The 20,693-nt window shown below is 37.8% G+C and overlaps 1 protein-coding gene across 1 annotated transcript in view; it reads left to right on the plus strand.

The window, feature by feature from the left end:
- Positions 1 to 9,935, plus strand: part of prkcbb (protein kinase C, beta b) — a 125,991-nt gene extending 116,056 nt beyond the window's left edge. Inside the window, exon 17 of the mRNA XM_047151977.2 lies at positions 7,462 to 9,935. Within this exon, the coding sequence (XP_047007933.1) occupies positions 7,462 to 7,620 (159 nt within the window). The 3' untranslated portion in view covers positions 7,621 to 9,935. The remainder of the gene's footprint in view (positions 1 to 7,461) is intronic.
- The last annotated feature ends 10,758 nt before the right edge of the window (positions 9,936 to 20,693 follow it).

The raw sequence follows: 20,693 nt of genomic DNA on the forward strand, positions 1-20,693 counted from the left end.
AGTTGTTTTTATTACCATTTATTTAACAGTTATACACAGTGTTTGCGTTAGATTGAGTGTGTGAATGTGTGTGTGTGTTTATTTGTGTGGGTGGGTGGTTTGGATGTCAAATTGAGTACATATTTATTATTGAATTGAAATAGTGTAAAATGCAAATGCACCTCTTGGCATGTATAAATAGTGCAAATGCGAGCATGTACTGTAGCTCTTATTCCAATGTTTTTAGGTAACTCAAATGCTAATGCATCTCAATTCTACTTGAATTCCAGTGCACATGTTAGCATGCAGCTACAGTGACAGTGTAATGCTCCTTTGCAAGTATCACAAAAAAAAGTATCACAAAGCTGATGAAAATATTAGCACTTGCACTGCCAGTCAAAAGTTTTTGAATACCTGAACTTTTTATGTTATATTACAGTCTAATCAGTATTATTGCCACAGAGCAGACAAAATGATACAGAATAACAATTGAAATGAAACCTAAATCTCTGTGGAACGTATTAACTGCTCGCTCTCAGATCCTAATGCGATTCTGAATGAGTGCTTTATATTAAAAGCAGGCACATTTGAAAGTCGTTTTTAACATTTCTGAATTCACTAAACGTTTCTTAATTCACTTTAACCTATTCTTTGGTTAGATGTTCACATTTGAGAGTATTTAAAATGAGGTCATGTAAAATGTAGTGTGTTCAGAAACTTCTGACTGGCAATGAAGATGAATTGATAATGCATATAATGCATATGAGGGTGTTACAACTGTTATAAAAGCTGTTGATTGTAAATATTTCTGCTAATCCTTCACAGTTCACAGTGTTATGTAATAGAAAGCTAATCTGGTAGTGAATGTTCATTCAGTTCTGTATTTTAAACTTATTTATCTGCAGTGTGTGTGTGTGTGTGTGTGTGTGTGTGTGTGTGTGTGTGTGTGTGTGTGTGTGTGTGTGTGTATGTGTGTGTGTGTGTGCTGTAGTTTCCTGATTCATTAATTCATTCATTTTGAATTTCGCTGCTTATCAGCAGAGAACAGATTTGCAGCTCTTCAGCTCCTAATTCGGCTTTATCCTCAAAACCTCGTCGCCTCAGTGGAGGCACAAATTAAAGATTCACTTGAGCCCCTTAGCATTGCTCATGTCAAAATAAACCCACCAGGAGAGCAAATAAAAATGCCTAGTATTTGTAAATTTGAAGCATGAAGTTAGTGCAAGATGTTAGTGTCATCTCTTATTTCTATTTCCCAGATGTGCACACACCTGCCAACAGGAGGAGTTCCAAGCATAATGGTACTTTAGGGCTCAGTTTCCATGAGAATTGTTTCCGTTGATCAGCATTGAGATGAAGAAAAGATAGATACGGGTGTTTAAACAAAGATTTTTCAGTTGTGTTACCTTAGAAACTTTAAAACCTTTAATTATATTAATATTGGAATTTTAAACAAAATCTAATTACACAAATAAATATGAATATATTATTTAAGATATTTAAGGAAATATTCACACCTTATTAGGAACACCTATAAAAAAAAATCGTCTTAGAAATGCAGAGATGACCGCCATGCCCATACCAGTGGTAAGAGCAATGTTAACCTTGAGGAAGCTGGAGAAAATGCATGGTGACAGACAATTAGCAGCAGCACAGACTTCCTGTAGTGGCACACCTCTAGATAAGGACAATGGGAAAGATATGCGTGACAGGTTACAGTAGGGGCTGGGTGTCCACCCATTTTTAGTCCAAGGTTATGACCAACCAGTGGCCAGCCTTGATATGAGATATGGGAATCCCTCATGTCTTACCTCCATAACAAATGAGCAGTTGGTATTAAATGGCACTCATTCACTAAAGACTGCAAGGTCAATGAACTCATTTACAAAGTTGGGCAGAATCGAGGCTGCCTGCCTATATCTTGAAAACGCACATGGTGTTAGGAAAATACCAATGGGCAGGACTTTCTATTGGAAAACTTGTCTTTGGAAGGCAAACCATAAAAAGCATCTGTGTTATGGAGCAGTGGGAACATGAAAAAATGCAGGTCTACTGACATGAAATGACTGTGGCTACATGGCTTGAACTAGATCTGCCACTCTTAGGATAAAAAGCAGAGGGTCTAAAAGGCTTTATCTGAACAAGAAAATAAGATGAATAGAGCCTTTTATTTTTTTTATTATTTATACTACCCTTTGCATCTCTGTTCAATTGGAAGCAAGTTCTTGAACAGAATCAGGTTAACATTTTCTTGGGGCTTGGTACCATCCATCCATTTTCCATACTGCTTGTCCTACACAGGGTTGCAGGGGAGCCTGGTGACTATCCCAGGGCACCCCGTCAGGGAACACCCTGAACGGGGTGCCAACCAATTGTAGGGAACAATCGCACTCATACCCGCACACCCATTCACAATATATGGACAATTTGGAAATGCAAAATGGCCTACAACGTATGTCTTTGGACATGGGTCAAAACCAGAATACCTGAAGGAAACCTCCAGAGCACAGGGAGAACATGCAAGCTCCGTGCACACAGGGTGGAGGCGGGAACTGAACCCCCAACCCTGGAGGTGTAAGGTGCTAACCACTAAGCCACCGGACCCCCCACCAAAGAGACTTTGAGACCCAAAAAGCCTGTGGACTGGAGAACTGTAATATATATTCTCTGTGGTGGGGGAGCTTACATACCACTGGAGGTGTATAAACCAAATTAGCAGAGATTCACCCCATATCCTGGCAAAGCTTTCCCACTGACGGAGTGGTCAAAATTTGCAGATTGGAGGGACTGCTACCAAGACTGCTAGCAAGAAATAGCTAACGTATTGCCAGTGTGTACCACATGCAATGCAAGGGGATTCATCAGCACTCAGCACTGGGGCAGCAAAGATCTGCGTATAGCACTTGGTGTGATTATGACTGATGCAACCCAAGCATCAGTGACAGGAGGTGCATACTGGGTAGAGGCAACATCTGTTATTAGAGCCAAAAAGTGAGCATCAAAGATCCAAATCGATGTGTGGGTGGAGTGTTCATATCTGTCAACCAGACTAAAAAAAATTGGTCCATACCAAAAACAAGGTATGTGTAAAAGTGTTCTTACACATGCTTCAAGGAACAGTGTCTCTCCTTTTACAAGACTTCACAGCTGCCTCTAAAACCATCAGCACAAACGCACACTCATCAAAATGAACAATTTACACCAGAATATTCACAACCAACTTCTCATATATGTCTCTATCACAGAACATCCACACTGCACTGATGTTGTCACAGTTGTCACGGTGTGCTGCAATCACTGGGAAAGAACTATTCAGAAGAGAAGACTAATTTTAAAAAAAAATCTTATTTATTTACTCATAATAGAAAAGCCTATATGAGATCCTTCATCTCATTTATCATTATTGCTCAGAGAATTGTTTCTACCCCACAGCTGAAATTCTCTCCAGCTAAATACTTCTATATTCTAAACCATATACCAAATAATGTATGAGAGATTTCCTGGTAGCCTAAATTTCAGATGTTTACTCTTTTTCCATCCTGTACCACTGTGCAACAATTGGCAATATATATTGTCTATTGAAAATGACGTTTCATCTGTGTCACAAATCACATGCTGCTGCTGTAATATTTTGTCTAATAATAAAGAACCTAGACAATGTCTAGGTTCTTTATTATTATTATTATTATTATTATTATTATTATTATTATTATTATTATTATTATTACTTGGCATTAATATGGGACCTTCCGAAGCCCTTCTGGCCATCAAGATGAATGTGCATACATTCTTCCTAATAGATGTTTTTGGTAATACCTTCTTTAATATGACATTGTGATTGTAGTATATGCTTTACATGGTAAGATATTTATGGGATTTGAGAAATTTGAATTTTACTTGTGCCTCTGTTCCATATCATGATTTAAACTGTAAAGAGTTATCATTTAGAGGGTGGAAAATTTCTGCAAGTGCTGCCAGAATCATGCTAGCTTCCAGTATATAGAAACTCATCATACAAACCCAACCTGCTGTGTTTTAGTCACTGTAGGACCAAAGAGTATTTTGTTTAACATATTTGCCTTAATTTTTCTGTCCCATCTTTAAACATATATGGGGAGGAAAAATGTGAAATTCTATGTTATTAATATTTAAATATCTGTAGGCTAGACTACAGTATGCTAGTTCAAAGATGAGTACAAAAAAATTAACATAATGTTCTATGAGTAATAGACTGGAATGCCTTAAAACACATGGGTTTTTTTTTTCATATAAATGTTTTAGATTATATGCACTGGCATTAGTTGGAAAGAACATGCGTTAAACTAAAAGGCAGGAGCATTTTGACAGAAGATGACTAAAGATTCTTGGCAAGTTCAGATGGTGAAAGCATCTTCTTTGATCCTTGGTGGTAATAAACAGCAGGAGAGGGACACTTAAGAGGTCGGTCAGATCTTACTGGGGCTAGTTTTTCCCCCAGCACTGAGAAACATAAACAAATGTAGTATGGGGGAAAAGGAATCCAGATGATGGATCAGATGATTTGATGAATAAATTAAGTTTGAAGTGATGGGGATGAGTGCATAGAAGACAACAGGCAAGACAGATATGGATACCAATGACAGTAGTTTCTCTGCAGTGCCAATTTTGACTACATCTCAATTTGTGCTATTCAGGATAAAACGGTTAAGCACTATGAGCCATATTCAGTGTTGAAAATGTGGACCGATGAAGGAAATTTTAGTTTTTCTCCTCGCTGTCAAATGTAACATAAAAGCAAGAGATAATTTAAAGAAGAAAAATAAAAAAATTCTGATATGATGAGAATGTTTTTGTTTATTCTATGTGCTCTCCTGTAAAAAAAAACAAAAAACAAAAAACAAAAAAAACAACATAGTGACAGTTTGAAGAATAACCTGACTGTTCAACTGACTCATCTGTTTCACTTCCAGCTCACTATATGTGTTGTTCATTATTTGGTCCATAAATGAACTATTAATGACTTAATATTAAATAATATTGCATCAATAATATTGAGTTACATTTAACTCAACTCTGAATAATGTGTTATATTCCTACACTTTACTGAATTACTATACTTGTCTAGTCTAGTTATCTAGTACCAGGAGGTTTGTAGGGCAGTAACACCTCAAAATAAACAATAATGTTTTGCACAGAAATTGATTTGCTAGAAAATCCTCCACAGGAACAACTGCATATTGCACAACTATTTTGACAATCTAAAAACAGCTCAGTCTCTGATGGTGCTGACTGTGACCATGAGCACAAAAACTGTCCTGTCTTCTACATCTCATTTCTCAGTGGGTGGTTCCAGCATTTCATCTGATTATTAATAATGCACTACATCTCACTGAGTTGCCACACTACATGATTTGAGACATAGCCTGTGTGAAGAAGTGTTTTCCAAAAGGTTTGTTGTATGTGATTGTGTTACTGCAGGGCTTGTGCGTGTGGGTGTGTGTCTGTCTCCGTCTTTCAGCTGAATTACTTCTATTCATGGATTTCCATTAATGGTTAGCTTCTGAAAACTCTCTCTGTCTTTCTCTGAGTCTCTCACTCTCTGACTCTATTTGTGTCTCTCTACATCTCTGTCATACACAGATCCTGAACGACAAAAGTAAACGAAGTGTGTATGTGTGTTCCAATCGAATATGGGAGCTTTGGAGGGAAGCCCTTCTGCAGAGATCTGCAGAAGGGGGTTTCCTCTCTCTGTCTCTGTAGTTCTATCTTGTTAGTAATTGGCTAAATAAAGAGTTCATGAGAAGAAATCAGTTAGCACGTTCACCTCACACCTCCAGGGTCCGGGGTTCGAGTCCCACCTGGGCCATGTGTGTGCGGAGTTTGCATGTTCTCCCCATGTTGCGGGGGTTTCCTCCGGGTACTCCGGTTTCCTCCCCCAGTCCAAAGACATGCATGGTAGGCTGATTGGCATGTCTAAAGTGTCCGTAGTTTATGAATGGGTGTGTGAATGTGTATATGAGTGTGCCCTGCGATGGACTGGCACCCTGTCCAGTGTGTACCCCAACTTATGCCGGATGCTCCCTGGGACAGGCTCCAGGTTCCCCCGTGACCCTGAAAAGGAGTAAGCGGTATAGAAGATGGATGGATGGATGAATGGAGAAGAAATCATCAGTACTGATCACCCATCAACCATTACTTTACATCTCTGAGAATCTGACTCAGACAGATATCCTATTAAGATGGTACCATTCTTATGAACAAATATTGCCTCTCAGATGTGAAGGCATCTCAAGTTGGTGAGGAAAATTGATAACGGAGACCTTGCTAAGGCAACTCAGTTGTCTTAAAAATGTATTTGGTGTAGCAGTACAAATTTACATGAGTATAAGAGGCTACAGTGTGTTATGGGCTTTGGCTTGTCTTTAAGAGGAGGAGATTTAAAAATAGGTGTAAATCAGTGTTAGTTTTTGGGGACACTTGCTTATGGTGAGTATACAAGACTGGTGCAGTGGCAATAAAATAATATTCCATAATGCATACAATATTGTTACAAATTTATCCCAATTGAGCAAGCCGGTGGCAACGGTGGCAAGGAAAAACCCCCTAAGATGTTAAGAGGAAGAAACCTTGAGAGGAACCAGACTCAGAAGGGAACCCATCCTCATCTGGGTAACAACAGATAGTGTGAAAAAGTTCATTATGGTTTTATATGAAGTCTGTTTGGCCTTAGAAGTAGGCATAGTCCCAGCAATCTGGAATTGGAGTAGATGAGAGCTCCATCCAGAGATAGGACATCCGAAATGGATGAAGCATGTCCGGAGAGCAGAAAGTATCAGGATCGCTAGTATCTCCATAAAATCGTGTGTGATCTTTGTTTGTCCCGCAAGCTTCATATCTGACCTCTTGCTCACATGTGTGAAAGTAAAAATGTCTTCTTCATGCAACTTTTTTTGCCTTGTCCTGCAGGATCCCAGTCCCAAAACATCTATTCATGTCTGTATTCACATCTGTTTAGAACAAATTATTGTTCATTCTGAATAAAGTGTTTTTATTCAGCTATATCCCTAGTTTCTATACCGTCCACATACAGTTGATGGGATGGACACTTCAGGCTATGGCTCGGCTCAGTGGCTGCTTTCAAAAAAGTGTAACTGTCTTCAGTCCAACATCAGACACTTCCCAGCTTTACTGCTGTGAAAGGACAGATGTGCATTGTTGACTTTTAGTTTGATCAGACTTAATAAAATCTCTCAAAATAAATGTTTTTAAATTTTGTGAATTCTTTTTGGCCTCTTTCGTCGATGGAAGATGAGTGGGGTAGGACAATGTCACCTTGTTTTAGAGAATCATGTAATATGTCACATTGGAATATAGCTTAATACTTGTTTGCATTTTACCAGATGTTTCCTACATTTCCTGTGCAAGGTATCATGGGACTACAGTAAAATTGCAAATATGCACAAATTAATAGCAGGCTTTCTTTTTTTCTTTTTTCTTTTGCAGAAAAACAGCCGAGATACATGCAACTTTGATCGTGAGTTTACGAAGATGCCAACGGAGCTTACACCGACTGATAAACTCTTCATCATGAATCTGGATCAAGACGAGTTTCTTGGATTTTCTTACACAAATCCAGAATATGTCCCTCCATCTCAGTCATGAAAATGATCCTAGAAATACCTTACGAAGGGTTTTACCCTCCTGTAGTGTTCAAAATTTAGCAATGTTGCATCCCAGAAGCTGCCCTGGAACGCTCTAGATTTTATAGCAATACAGTTCTCCATTTTTGTATCCCAAAAACTCAGGTTTCTGAGAGCTTGCTAATATTTCACTCTAAATTTATAGTAACTCTATAAGCTGAGTGAAGTAAATAACGAATGAAGCTACTAGTACTAACTGTACCTCTGCTTTAACTAGGGTCAGCCTCTCACCCTGACCTCACACTCCCAGCCTACTCCTAACCTGCAAACCTTGTCCCTCACTGTATGCCCATCCTCAATCAAATCCCAACCTCGAAACCCCTTCAGCCTAACCCTAGTCTAGTTGCACCCATCACCACACCTACACCCTTTAATGTTAACCTGACCATTACTCTAACACCTCCAACTATTCTAACTATTTAATGACTCGCCCAGAGCCTACCCACCTCTCTAAAACCGCACCATTCCCACTCCCTGCTCCCCCATTAATTTTTAGGCTATGTCGTTATTGATGTTGTCCCGCCCCACCAACATCTGTGCTCATGAGCCACTTTTGGAGAGGATGGAACACGAAATTTGACCATGACTATCTGAGAATAATCATAAATGTCACATGAGGTGTGACACTTAAATTTCCCAAGTTTTCTACTGATTTACAATTTTACTAAATCTGTGATTATAAAAATATGACCTGGTACTGCATTTATGTACAGTTGATAGGCTACACTGAAAAATCTTTTAACCATCTCAAATGGCACTGTTTGTCTCTATGCCCTACACTGAACGTCGTATTACTGTTAATCTAACAGGGAATGCAGTAAATTCAGAAAAAGTGTGACCAAACCCAAACGGGCAATTTAAAAAACAAAAACAAAAACAACACCATGCTCAATTATTCATCCACGGCTCATTATTTTCCCCCTCTGCATTTTTGCTCTGTTTGATCGTGGCACGTCGGGCTGATGTTTAATTCACCATCTCAAAACTCATTATGCAAGAAAGATCATTATCTCCCTCTGGATATGATATTGCTGAGTTTTCACAATCTATTCACTCAGTACAAGCTAAAGACATTCAAAAATCAATATAGTAAATGTATATTGAGTTTATATAGTCAGTTTATTCAATTTATTATGAATTATAAATCGTATTTTAGCAAGAACAAGAAAGACAGGGATGGAGAGTGAGAGACGGGTAGAGGTTGAGAAAAAATGAAAGGCATAAAGAAGCAGAAAGTGATTGAGAGAGAGACAGGTAGAGAAACAGATGATGGGGCACAAAAAAGACAGTGACAGAGATGGAGGAAGAGAGGGACAGCATGAGAGGCAGACAGAAAGCAAGGCGAGAATAAAAAGACAAAAAATTGGCAGAGAGACAAACAGCGAAACAGTCCGACAAACAGAAAAACTGAAAGAGATATACTGATAGGAGTGAAGAAAAAAACAATCCCTCATGTCCTACAAACAAGTGTTTTCTGGATATTCAGTAGGTTACATTAGTTTGAATACTAACTTGCAGTGCATTGTGGGATTTTCCGAGTACACTGAATATTCTTTTGTTCGTCACTATGCTATAGACTGCATAACATAATTACAACGCTTCCAGCGTAGTGCACTATGTAGTGCACAAGGTGTGTTTGGGAATATACGAAAGGATTAAAATCATTACTAAATAGTTAAATAAGATATTTCACTTTGACATTTGCATGACTTCTATAGTTTTCATCGATTCTCTGACAGCTGAGTACACTGCCTGTGTAAAAAAAAATATATATATATAAAATTATCAAATGTAGGTAGAATTGTATCATTTTAGCTATCTTATAATTAGAGTCTGAAATAGAACGTGTATCAATGATAAAATTTCTCATCTTGTAGCATTTAGTTTCTGAATATAATGTACATTTCTGTATATTGTTATGATTTCCAATTGTGTCTCCATTTGATTGTTTTGAGTTTAATATGCATTTAACTATGTACATTTGTTTACATTCGTTGTGTATCTTAGAATGATATGAAGATCATTTGCACACTAACCTCCTGAAGACATGTGGACAAAAATGGTCCATAAAATAAGGCGAATGTGTGTGTGTGTGTGTGTGTGTGTGTGTGTGTGTGTGTGTGTGTGTGTGTGTGTGTGTGTGTGTGTGTAGAGGTGCATAGTAAATAGTAACATAATCTCAGAGCTATTCAATAAATTAATAAATGCAATCAATGTATTGATTAATAAAATGATGTTACTGATGTTACTAAGCATTTATAATTGTTAATGTTTTATTTCTGATTCTTATCATTTCGTTGATTTTATTGAATATCTGTTACATTATTGGACATTTTATTCTATCTGCCTCAAACATCTTATAAACATCATCTTATTAGAACTGATAAATGTGTGTTATGATTTGTTTATATGATACCAGTGTTATCTGTGTGTGTGCAGTTTAGAAAGTGTGTATGCTCATTTTCAGCTCTAGATATTCTTTCGCTAAAAACTTAATTAGTTTAGCGTTGTGTCTCACCCACTGCCATTCTTTGAGCTTATATAACCCATCAGTGGGCATGCCATCTCCGAAAACTACAGAGCACAAAAACTCCACACTTCCACTTTTCAGAGTTACACAGCAAGTCGCCATGTAGGTATTGTGTATTGTAACACTGAGCTATCCTACTACAAGAGGCTATGGCTTCTATATTTGTAAAAACAAAAGCATTCATTTGTAACTTAACCCTCTTTGTAAGCCTACATTATGTTTATTTCAACAAGTGTTTACATTCTGTTCAGCATACCTTGCTGGAGGTCTAACTGGAGGTTTAGAATCTACATGTGAACAAAATTTTATTTAAGTAATGGATAATTTCATTTAGGGCGCACAGTGGCTTAGTGGTTAGCACGTTCTCCTCACACCTTCAGGGTTGGGGGTTCGATTCCCACTGTGGCCCTGTGTGTGCGGTGTTTGCATGTTCTCCCCGTGCTGTGGGGGTTTCCTCCGGGTACTCCGGTTTCCTCCCCCAGTCCAAAGACATGCATGGTAGGCTGATTGGCATGTCTAAAGTGTCTGTAGTGTGTGAATGTGTATGTGATTGTGCCCTGTGATGGATTGGCACCCTGTCCAGGGTGTACCCCACCTTGTGCCCGATGCTCCCTGGGATAGGCTTCAGGTTTCCCCGTGACCCTGAAAAGGATAAAGCGGTATAGAAGATGGATGGATGTATAATTCCATTTAATTTTGGCTGGTTTTGCATCACTGCTGACGTTTCATCATATCATGCTCCATAGGATAAGTGGGACTGCTTGAGTATATCTCCAGCTGAACAGCTGGATACATGTTACATAAAAAGCATCTTTTTGACAGATCCTGCACTAAATCCTGCTGTTACAAGTTTATGTCAAACCAGTGTAACATACACAACTCAGAAGGATGGTTAGGATCCATGTCAAAAAGTTTTATTATAAACAGTATCCACAATCCAAAACAGTAAACAGGCCTGGGTCAAACACACATTTACATCAATGCAAACAAGTCCAAAGGGCAATGACAAAATGTAGTCAGAGGGTTAGGCAAAGATCATTTCACATCAGTTCACACTACAGCTTAAAAAGGGGATATCCAAGTGGAAAAAACTTATAGAAGATGTAATTGATCAAGACAGAAAACAATGGCTCAGAACTTATAAACTGATAAATGGCGATGCTTCACAATCTGTATGAGTGTGCTTTATATATGGTGGAGAAAGAAAATGAGCATGACCTAGAGGAAATGTCCTTAGAACTCAGGGAAAGTTTTCTCTGGAAGAGTGGTGGTGAAATGTTCTGGGCGGTTGTGACAATAATGTTAGAATTGTGGCAAAGCGCACGCACACATGGCTATGTAGCATGTTTGGTATATTGTTCATTGTTAATGCAGTGCAGTGCTTAAATGGACAATGTGGCACATAATCAGCCTTCAGACAGGGGTACAAAGTCTGCAGACTTTCTTTAATAAGAAATAATTCAGTAGGATAATCAAGGTTAAAGCAATAATTGTACATCTCAAAAATATCATCTTGATGTGGGCATGGTCAATAAGCAGCAATTTTTATTTTTTTTAATTAAATAAATTAAAAAATAAGACAAAATAATTCCACAAAAACACAGTATGGCTTTGGCAAATTCACGTTCTCTGGAAAGAAATTCTAGTCACAGGGCCATTCAGAAGGGAAGTATCACCAAGGGAAAAGCGTGGTGTGAAATAGCAGAGTCATTTAACAGCTCCCAAGAGCTTCAATTTAACATTAGAGAGAGCTTTACCATACTTCAAGCAAAATGCAAGGAGGAAAAAATCATAATGAGAGGAATAGTGGAACATCTCAACACATAACAGAACCCATGAAATGTGATGGGGCATGTGAATGTAAAAGTCAGCTTTGTCTTATTTGTGTGTGTGTCAGTTAGATAAGGAATGTACTGTAGGGAGAGATCAGCTTATCTGTGGCCCACTGTATATTTTAGGTCTAAAAGAATGGAAGGTAGTTGTCTTGCAGACTAATGCACAATCTGCCAAGCCTGTGTTTTTCTCACACAACCTCTGTAAAAATTCCAAAGCAAATTTCCTACTATTTTTCAGCTCACTCAGTGATCCTCTGAGAAATCTAATCCCGTCCGAATGCGAATGTCTGTGATTGCCGATTATATTTTTTCCCAACGCATTTCCTTGTGTGTTTTTGCCAACGTGTACTACAATAGAAGCTCTTACAGGTGCTCGGTGCAATTGGATGTAGATGTTTTTGCTACCTGGTGAAGAAATAAAAAATAAAATCAACAAGAAAAGAGCCAAATCATGTAAATTGTTAAGACTGACCACTGTAATATCAGTGTCAGGTGATTACTCATCTTCATTTCTGCACTCAATTATATAATGTTTTAATTATATAAGTATGTTTTAATTATATAATCACGTCTTTATTTCAGTGGGTTTATTACATGAAGCCAGTTCTATAAAATCATGTGACGTTTATTTTAATATGTTTTTCAATGACTAATTTGAATAAATTAGAATTAAATCAATAAATTAAGAAATGTTTCTTGTTAAGTTTAAAAGTCCAATTCAATTCAATTAAATTTTATTTGTATAGCGCTTTTTACAATAGACATTGTCTCAAAGCAGCTTTACAGAAATATTAACACGGTATACAGATATTAAAGGTGCGAATTTATCCCAACTGAGCAAGCCACTGAGTGGCGACGGTGGCGAGGAAAAACTCCCTAAGATGTTTTAAGAGGAAGAAACCTTGAGAGGAACCAGACTCAGAAGGGAACCCATCCTCATCTGGGTAACAACAGATAGTGTGAAAAAGTTCATTATGGATTTATATGAAGTCTGTTTGGTCTTAGAAGCAGCCGTAGTCCCAGCAATCTGGAATTGGAGTAGATGAGAGCTCCATCCAGAGGTAGGACATCCAAAACGGATCAGGCAGTTCCGGAGAAGTCTGGAAAAGTAGAAGTTACTGTACTGTCTTGTGTTGTTTGCAAACGTTTGCACGTGCACATTATGTAGAATGTGTAGGTCTTATTTAGCTCTATGTCATCTCATGTAGTTAGTGTGTTGTTTTATGTAGCACCAGGGTCCTGGAGGAACGTTGTTTCGTTTAACTGTGTACTGTACCAGCTGTATATGGTCAAAATGACAATAAACATGACACCTTATGCAATTCATGCATCCAGAGCACCTGATCTTCTGCAACACCCAGATGTACAAAACAGACACTCCCACCTCTGTAATAAACATGTTAGTCCCGTCCGAATCGGTACATGAAATCACAGACATCGGGTGATAACAACTGTAACTCAAACTATGATTAGAAAACTAGTCGCACCCGAATAGCGCCTCATTTAATGGGTATGCACATTTCCCTTATGTCAGTGTGATTGATAAGTATTGGTACAAAAAAAAAAGATGTGTATGTCTATTCTAGATCAAGATCGCTCACTCAGCAGAAATAAGTCTCTCTTATCACAGTTCCCCTCTTGTTCTCTTTCTCACACATTATGAAAACCCTGTTCACACAGACTGACTGCCAAATGAAGATCTCATCTCTGGACCCAGTCCTTAGACTCACCTACCTTAACCAAATTTCTCACACAGGAAAGATGAGAGAGAGAGCGAAGGATTTAAAAAGGACTTGGAAAGTATAGACAACCAAAACATGAGAAGTCAATCAGCACAGAGTTCTGCAACTGCACAGCAGAGTTTGAAGTGTGAAAACTATTCAGCACTTGCATGTGTTTTCTATCTTCATTTAGAACATGATGTAGCTGTTGAAAGTAAAGACGGACAAAAGCAATTCCCGGTCCTTCTGTGGCTGATAATTAAGCATCACCAGGGTGGTTATTATCTCTGAAATGCTGGAACAGTTAATTACAGCTGCTGTGGGTGTGGAACACTGCACAGCTCAACTCTCCTGTTCATCCCTCTATCAGGAAAACAGAGGAAAACTGATGGTTCAGCTTAAAAATATATAATAAATGGACATAAAACGGACATGTTAAAATGGTGGTTATGTTTTTGTCTTGTGAAGTAAATATATATGGAAAAACTCAAAAATGCAGATATCATATTGGAGAGAAGTGTGGTCTTCACTTCACCTTTAGCTCTGTGGAATGATTAAGTGAGTTAATAACACCATCCCTTTCCTCAGGCTTCACAAATAATTACCGAGATAAATACAAAGCATTTTCTCTCTTGTATTAATTACACTTTAATGCTGAATATCATGGCTAACGGCAATCTGAAATCTGATCATTTTGCACTTCTGTTTCATTTAGAACTGATTGTAAAATCCCTTTATTAATGTTTAATGAGTTTAATTTCTTTAAGATCTTCATACACCTCTGAATGTCTGACTATCTGTATTCCAAATTGAGTTTTAACATAAAATGCTGCTTTAATAATTTTCGTTTTGGTGATCCTCCAGCTGCTCAGTCATGATACTTTACTGCAAGATTATACAGTTTAACTGGATTGTACAGGCTATGCCATAAAAAGTGAATTTGACTTTCTAATTCTGATAAATCACTTTTAGAAAAAAAATAAATAAATAAATAAATAAAAGTAGCTAAAATTACCTAACTATAAATCAACAATCATAAAAAAGCACCAAATACAGAGAGGGTTACTCCACTACTCTTGATTCAGTTAATTAATCAGAAATATCTAGATAGTTAACGTTAATGGTAATCCGGTCATCAATATAACATTTAATTAAATAGCTGTTTTTCATATTGGCTGATGTTCACTATTAGGCTAAATACTCAAGGTCAGCTGTTATGCTTTGATAGTAATCTGTTTTTGAACTGCAACATCAAATGAATTCAACAGAAAATACTTAACACCTGATGCTATCAATCCTGATCACCACCTTAACCAGGTAATCAGCAACAATAACTAAAAATGGTAACAAGCTATCCACCTTTACTTCTCCTTAAATAGATGCTTAAAGTTTTCTGTCAAGAATATTTTCATATTCGGTTTTCTTAGCTTACAAACAAATGCTAGATTACTACAGCTGTAGTGTGGTTGTCACAGGTAAGTGACAAACCCTCTAGAGACAAGTTAAGTGTTCGCTGAGCTACACGCACCTACCATATGCACCTTCTACACTAACCTGAAGTATTGAACTCAGCTCCTGATGGATGCAGTAGTGTGCACATTGTGATTCTTTGATTCATACATGTTATGAGAAAAAGGGAAAAGGTGATCTGGTGTTTTGTCACTACACACAGCTCTGTTCCACCAAGGATGAAATCCAATCCAGAAGATCACCAGATCATCAATGCCATGACAACAACCCTGTCTTCTGTCAGGCCCCCCTCAGTGTTCTCACACCGGTTTGTCCATATTGTTGAGGGCTGGGTGTCTGGTCTGTGTTCCTGAATTGGTATCCTTCTCTCAGGTGAGTAAAATGCATCGCACCAACACACATACAACTGAGGAGCAGCAGCCGTATTGGCCAGAGTCAATTAATGAATATTAATTGTGGGTAGCTTGGTCTACTGCTCAGAAGGTCATGAGTTCAAACCTCAGCCCTGCCAAACTGCCATTGCTGGGCCCTTGAGCAAGGCCCTTAACCCTAAACTGCTCAGATGTATGAATGAGATAAATGCAAGTTGCTCTTGATAAGGGCATCTGCCAAATACCGTAAATGTAACATAATGTAATATTAATAAGGGGTCTGCATGTGAATATTAATGAGTACTAGGTGGCCTCAGTGAAAATAGGCTGTGAGTTGGAGAGGCATCTCTTTCTTCAACTTTTTCTCTCCGTCTCTGTCCATATATCTATTGCTCATTGCTACTCCGTCTCTCCATCTGTCTGTCTGTCCACCCCCCCCCCCCCCCTCTCTCTGCTAACCATAGATTTACCTGTGTTGATGCAGAAAGTAATTTCTATGCTAATAAGAGTGTGGGTGAAGATAAGCCCATCAGTGCAATGTCCTCCTCCTGCTCATGCATTTATTTACCTCATTACTTCTTTATTCCCTCTTTTGCTTTGATTAAATTTCTTATATATTCTTTATTTTATCTATCTATCTATCTATCTATCTATCTATCTATCTATCTATCTATCTATCTATCTATCTATGTCTCTCATGGTAGGTCATCAGAAACTTAGTGAGCAGGCACTGTTTGCCCTGTAACCGCTCATCTGGCATTACATTTCCGACAGAAACGCATGTGTAATAAACACAGAACAGTGTTAGACTTTAGCACCCAGGTGTGATCTGAAAACAGATCAATGTTACTGTAGCCATTAATTGTGTGTGTGTGTGTATGTGTGTGTGTGTGTGTGTGTGTGTGTGTGTGTGTGTGTGTGTGTGTGTGTGTTGAGTTCAAAGTATTTCGTATTCAAAGGTGAATTAATATGCATATTCTGTAGGTGACCATCCCATAAGAAAGAGGCGAAAAGAGAATATTAATGAACACTAATGAAATGCAGATTTAAAACCGGAGAGAAGGAATGCACAGCATTCTGACACAGAGAGGATACGCCAACCAAAAATAAGAGCATTAATTAATTATACACATCCTTTCCAGAATTATTGACACATATCGACAAATGCTAATCTGTCATCGCAGCCAGATACGTTTAAAGTCAGCACAAAAAAACAACAACTACGCTTCAAAATAAACAAACAAACAAACAAACAAAAAACCTTAATGACGGACAACATGTTGTATAATGAGAATACACGCTGAAAGTCTGAAAGTACTTTTCTATGATTCCAAGCTTTTTCCAACAGTAATTTATTACTAGTGAAGATGGGTAGAGAATTGGCGACCTTGCTCCAGGAGTCGTACATAAACACAGTCTGTGTGAATTTGTCAGAGGTGACAGTTGAAAAGCTCATGAGAGCTCACAGTGAAGTCACTCGACCATATTCATAAATCAGTATGAGCCAAAAAAAATTGACTGTTTATAGTGTTATAACTTGGTTTTGAAGCCATTGAATTGGCTGGCTACTCTTGTTCCTATAAGGGCAATATTAAATATATAGATATGACATAAGCTTATTGGATATGGGGATATAGGATATAGGAAATCTTTAATGTGTTGTCCATGCTTCTGTTGTAACTATGTTCTTCACCTCCTAAGATTTCTGTATAGCACTTAAATAGTATCATTAAATACTGCAGCCTCACTACAGATCATGGTGGTGAAATTTCATCATGTGATTTCACCAATTTCTGACCAATACTATATGCTGTATACTACTATTATATGAAAGTGTTACTTTACAAGCTGGCAGTAAACTCTGGATTGAATCCAGATTTCTAAATTTCTGTAAAAGCAATTTAGAAAGACATCAAATTAATTGGATGAACACAACTAGGACTATCAGCCAAAATATATTCTCTATATATTGTATTTTATCCTACTAATTGCCTTTTGCATTTATTGTGTTGCAGCTGACTGCAAAAAATTGGATCATCTTTGTCAGTCTATATTTTCTGTTTCTTTTCTCCCTGCTGTATCAATCTGCATGTTGTCATACTAAAATGCTTTTGTTATAGAGCTTTGTCTCTAAATCACAGTCCCTCATGCTCAACCACATTATAAGTCCTATATTTTCCCACACGCCGCACTCTTGCAACACATTTCATGTTCCCCCTTCCTTATTTGGTCATTGTTTCCTGTTCCTTTTCCTACTTACAATCTCTGTACTGTATCATTTGTACTGCCTGTTCTTTTTATCTCACGTTCCATATTTGGTCATAGCTTCCTTTCCCTATTATGGTCAAATCACTCACATTGAATTTCACCAATTTTCTGTGCTTTATTATAGTCGAACAAATTCACTTTTCTTCAGTACAACCAGCTCTGGTTGCTGCTCATTTGAGTAAATCATCTTAGTGCTCCTCGTTAAAAATAATCATCACGACAGCAGGCATTCATATCTTTATATATGATTTGGATATTTGGGGTACCTTGAGTTTCTCTTCAGCTCGTTAACACCTCTTTCATGAGGATAATACGACTATATTAATGAGGTAATATGTTGAATATGGGGAGCTGATAAGTGCAGGAAAAATATCAAACTGTGAATTCAAAAATCTACACTGTAAAAATCGGTTAAATGCTCTAAGCAGAGAGGTAGGCGCCTAGTATGCGTTCAATAACATCAGCTTGAGCTGTCACACTGCTCCCCAGTTCACCTCTTGGCATTATCGCTTGGCCAAGGCACAACACAAGACCATGGTTATATGCAATTAATAAGCTTTTGTTAATTCATTATTTTTGCTTTATATACAATCTAACCATTGAGGTTCCTCCTTCAGTTTAATAAGGAACACTGTCTTGGCAACAGTGGTGACTGGACTGTGCTACGTTATATTTATCTATCTAAGTTGACCAGTGACTAACGTTAGGTGCTAGTGACAAACTGGGTGCAAAATACTTTCAATATTAAATATATGCAGTGGCTTGAGCTGATGTGACACGTCCATGTCACCCCTTCTTTTCAGGTCACGGCTCTTTGTTCTGCTCCACAGCGATATTATTTTGTCACCATGAAAGGCATTAATGACACTAAAAATTCTAAGCTTCTCTGTGTGGCAGAAGATGATTCTGACACTTTTTGAATTACTATAATTGTGCAGAATATGACCTAGTCATGCGCTCCGCTCTTTTCTTCTTTTTTTAATATGTGTAATTTCAGTGGATGTTATGTGTGCAGGTCTCAAAAATGGTTACATTCTTTTTACATAAACTGTATGTAGCAGTGGTGTGTCTAGAGGGGGGCCTGGGGTGGCATTGACTCCCACTAAAATTTGATTGGTCATTATAGGTGCCTCCCTACTGAAGCTGGCAGTTGATTATTTTGGCTGTCAGTCAGAGAACTGGCACTACCTGTCCACTTTCATACTTTGTGACATGGACAAGTTACATGGACAGAGAGGAAAATCATTCCTGTGAAATTTTTTGGTTTCAAATTCAATGTGCTTCACAGTGAGTCTAAAATGATACACTGAATGAAATCACATGACATGATGCCGATCTAAAAACATTTGGGAGTTTGGAGTTGTGCTAGAGTTTTATTAACCAGTAGCAGGCATATTAACTTAATGTTTCTGTATCCAAAAAGCTTTATTACATTTTCAGTTGAGATTTTTTATTTCTAGCGAAATACTGTTTGTTTTGGGCTTTCATTTTCATTTCTCAAATCAGTTCAGAGCTCTGGTGTTTAGTTAATGTGTTTAGTACTTCATTCTCCATCTACATTTGCTCATGGGAATGTGAATTATGCAGCATTATCCATGGTACTCATCTCTCAAAGAGACACACATCTTATAGAGTCAAGAAGGAGAGGGAATTCATACATATACAGTATTATGTGAATGAAAAGAAAAGCTGAAAACATGCCGTCTATGTGCCTAAATCTGTTACTGGAAAAAATTTGGCATGATGTACAGTGTTGAGTAAGTTACTCAAAAAAAAGTAATCCACTACAGACTAAATGGTCTGCATAAATGGTAAATGGTCTGCACTTATATAGTGCTTTTATCGAAAAAGCACTTTACACAGTGTCTCATTCACCATTCACACACACACACTTTCACACCAAAGGTAGCAGAGCTGCCATGCAAGGCGCTAGCCATCGGGAGTAACTTGGGGTTCAGTGTCTTGCCCAAGGACATTTCGGCATGTGGAGTCATGTGGGCCGGGAATCAAACCGCCAACCCTACAATTAGTGGACAGGCCTCTCTACCACCTGAGCCACAGTCGCCCTTAATAATTACTAATTACTAATAGATTACTAATTACTACTTTAAAATTGTAATCTGATTACATTACTGATTTCTGCATGTAAAAGTAATCAGATTACTAATTACTTTACTTTCAAGTTACTTTCAAAACTTATCAAACCTACAAAAATACACTACAAAGTAAAACTCATAGCTTTTTCAGTAATTTTAACACATCTCAATGTATGACATGATCCCAAAAGTTTGGATTTATCATAAAACTTGCCTTGGGTGTTGTCACTGTTTGTAGGAGTACCAGACTGATCAAATATAAAGCTTTTCCAATTAGGCTAGTTTGGTGTCACTAGTCAAGGGGAGGCACAGCTAAGCATTATTACTGTATTGCCATGCAAAGTGCATTATCTTTCCTTATGCTCTGTTCATATAATTTTCACGTAAACTGGAACTCATAAACATTTACACACCTTGTTTTCCTGCTCAGCATCAGAGGATGTTACTGTATCAGTTTCAACACATTTACTGGTTAAAAATAAAATCGGTGTATATCCATTTTTCCTCACACTGACTGTGAGCTAGCGTTTGGTAGAATTGAGAGCTGTCAGCCAATAAGACACGAGTATTTCCACATATTTTCCTGTAAACCTTGTCTGATTGGTCTCGCCACTGTTCACTGAAGATATAAAATTACAACGACGCCGTCTTCTTTTACTGATGTTCAATTACGTAGTGACAAACCCTCCAAGTGGAGAATTATTCAGGGCTAAAGGAAAAATCTTCGGGGCTACAGCCCGTAAT

This window comes from Ictalurus punctatus, chromosome 2 (genome assembly GCF_001660625.3).
Source record: "Ictalurus punctatus breed USDA103 chromosome 2, Coco_2.0, whole genome shotgun sequence".
Classification (NCBI taxonomy): Eukaryota; Metazoa; Chordata; class Actinopteri; order Siluriformes; family Ictaluridae; genus Ictalurus; species Ictalurus punctatus.